Source organism: Archocentrus centrarchus, chromosome 21 (assembly GCF_007364275.1).
Source record: "Archocentrus centrarchus isolate MPI-CPG fArcCen1 chromosome 21, fArcCen1, whole genome shotgun sequence".
In the NCBI taxonomy this organism is placed as follows: domain Eukaryota; kingdom Metazoa; phylum Chordata; class Actinopteri; order Cichliformes; family Cichlidae; genus Archocentrus; species Archocentrus centrarchus.
Genome location: NC_044366.1, coordinates 7556529 through 7558292, shown reverse-complemented (window position 1 = coordinate 7558292; position 1764 = coordinate 7556529). Strand labels below are relative to the sequence as shown.

General features: G+C 45.0%; 1 protein-coding gene across 1 annotated transcript; it reads left to right on the top strand.

The window, feature by feature from the left end:
• The first annotated feature begins 259 nt into the window (after window positions 1-259).
• On the top strand, window positions 260-1764 carry cxcr2 (chemokine (C-X-C motif) receptor 2). Its single transcript, XM_030758805.1, has 2 exons — window positions 260-363; window positions 703-1764. Exons 1-2 carry the CDS (start codon window positions 295-297, stop codon window positions 1762-1764), a joined length of 1131 nt encoding a protein of 376 aa, XP_030614665.1. The 5' UTR covers window positions 260-294.

Below are 1764 nucleotides of genomic sequence, written 5' to 3'. Positions count from 1 at the left end.
GTGTTGCTTCACTGGTGTGTGTGGCTAACATATCAACCTTTTGTCACATCTAACATTCACCTGAGTGCCAAAAAAATGGTTTAGAAGACAACCTGTTGTCATCTCATTCAGATCGCCACAGCCAGATAGTGTGTGGGGGTTTGCCCACTTCCCTTGAGCTGAAGAGTTTGCTAATAAAGCATCAGCAACACAACTCTGCACACACATTTCGCAAGGACTTCAACCACATCTCTGAGCAAAAAGAACACTTCTGACAAGGTGCTTTATTCTTCTTCAATTTACACAACAAAGAGAATGGAGCGACAACTTGCCATACTTTTTGTTTTGAAGTGTTTTGTGCTCGTCAATCAAGCTGAAACAGAGGTAATTGTTTTAGATCTGTAAATTTCTTTTAAATGTGAGCAAATGTAAAGAGGACTATGGGCGGGTGACTAAAAAGAACTGTTGTGTTGTTGAATAATTTCTTGTGAAATATTATGATTCAGTGGTGATCCCTTCCGTTTTTATCAGGATCAACTGTTTACTTGTTTTTCATCTTGATACTGTGTTGAGAAGACACCCATGACTGTCTAACTAAAATATTGGTATTGCACTGCAACATAGATGGATGGTAACACTGCACCCTCTATTTTGCAGTGCACTGTTTCTATCTGTATGCCAGTACTTACACATTGTTATGATTTTTTTTTTTTCCCCCTGCAGTTCCCCCCTGATTACTTACTGGATTTAATGTTAAATTACACTTATGGCGAAGAAATTGATCCAGGATCTACTCCCTGCAACGCAACAGTGCCTGGATTTAATAGCATGGGCCTGACCATCATCTTCATCATTGTGTTTGTTTTCGCCATCATAGGCAACAGTGTTGTTGTCTTTGTGGTTTGCAATATGAAAAAAAGAAAGACCAGCACCGATATCTATCTGATGCACCTGGCGATCGCAGACCTGCTCTTCTGTCTCACCCTGCCGTTCTGGGCTATGAACTTGCATGCTGGTTGGATTTTTGGCAACTTCCTGTGCAAAGTCCTTTCAGGCTTTCAGGAGGCATCTGCGTACAGTGGCGTCTTCCTGCTGGCATGCATCAGTGTAGACAGGTACTTTGCCATTGTCAGAGCCACGCGAGTCCTGGCCTCCCATGACCTGTTGGTCAAAGTGACTTGCAGTGTTGTGTGGGTGGTGGCAATAATATTATCCTTACCTGTGGTAATTAAGAGGGAAAGCTTGGTTACTGAAGATCTGGGAAAAACCATTTGCTATGAAAACATTACCGGTGAAGGCAGTGATCGCTGGCGAGTAGCCCTCCGTGTCCTGCGGCACACAGTAGGCTTCTTCCTGCCTTTGGGGGTCATGGCTGTCTGCTACGGCTGGACCGTGATGACTCTGTTCCACACACGCAACCAACAAAAGCACAAGGCAATGCGCGTCATCATGGCTGTGGTGCTGGCATTTATACTGTGCTGGCTGCCTTATAATGTCACTATACTGATTGACACACTCATGCGAGGAGGATCTCTGGAAGTGAAAGACTGTGAAACTCAGTACACAGTGGAAGTCACGCTGAATGTGACCCAAGTTTTGGCCTTCATGCACTGTGCAGTGAATCCAGTGCTGTACGCCTTTGTTGGGCAGAAGTTTCGTAACCAGCTGCTCTCGGCTCTTCACAAGCACGGCCTCATCAGCAAGAGGATCCAGATGGCTTACAGGAAGGGCTCTGCCAGCAGTGTGGGGAGCATCAGATCCAGAAACACCTCTGTCACAATGTAA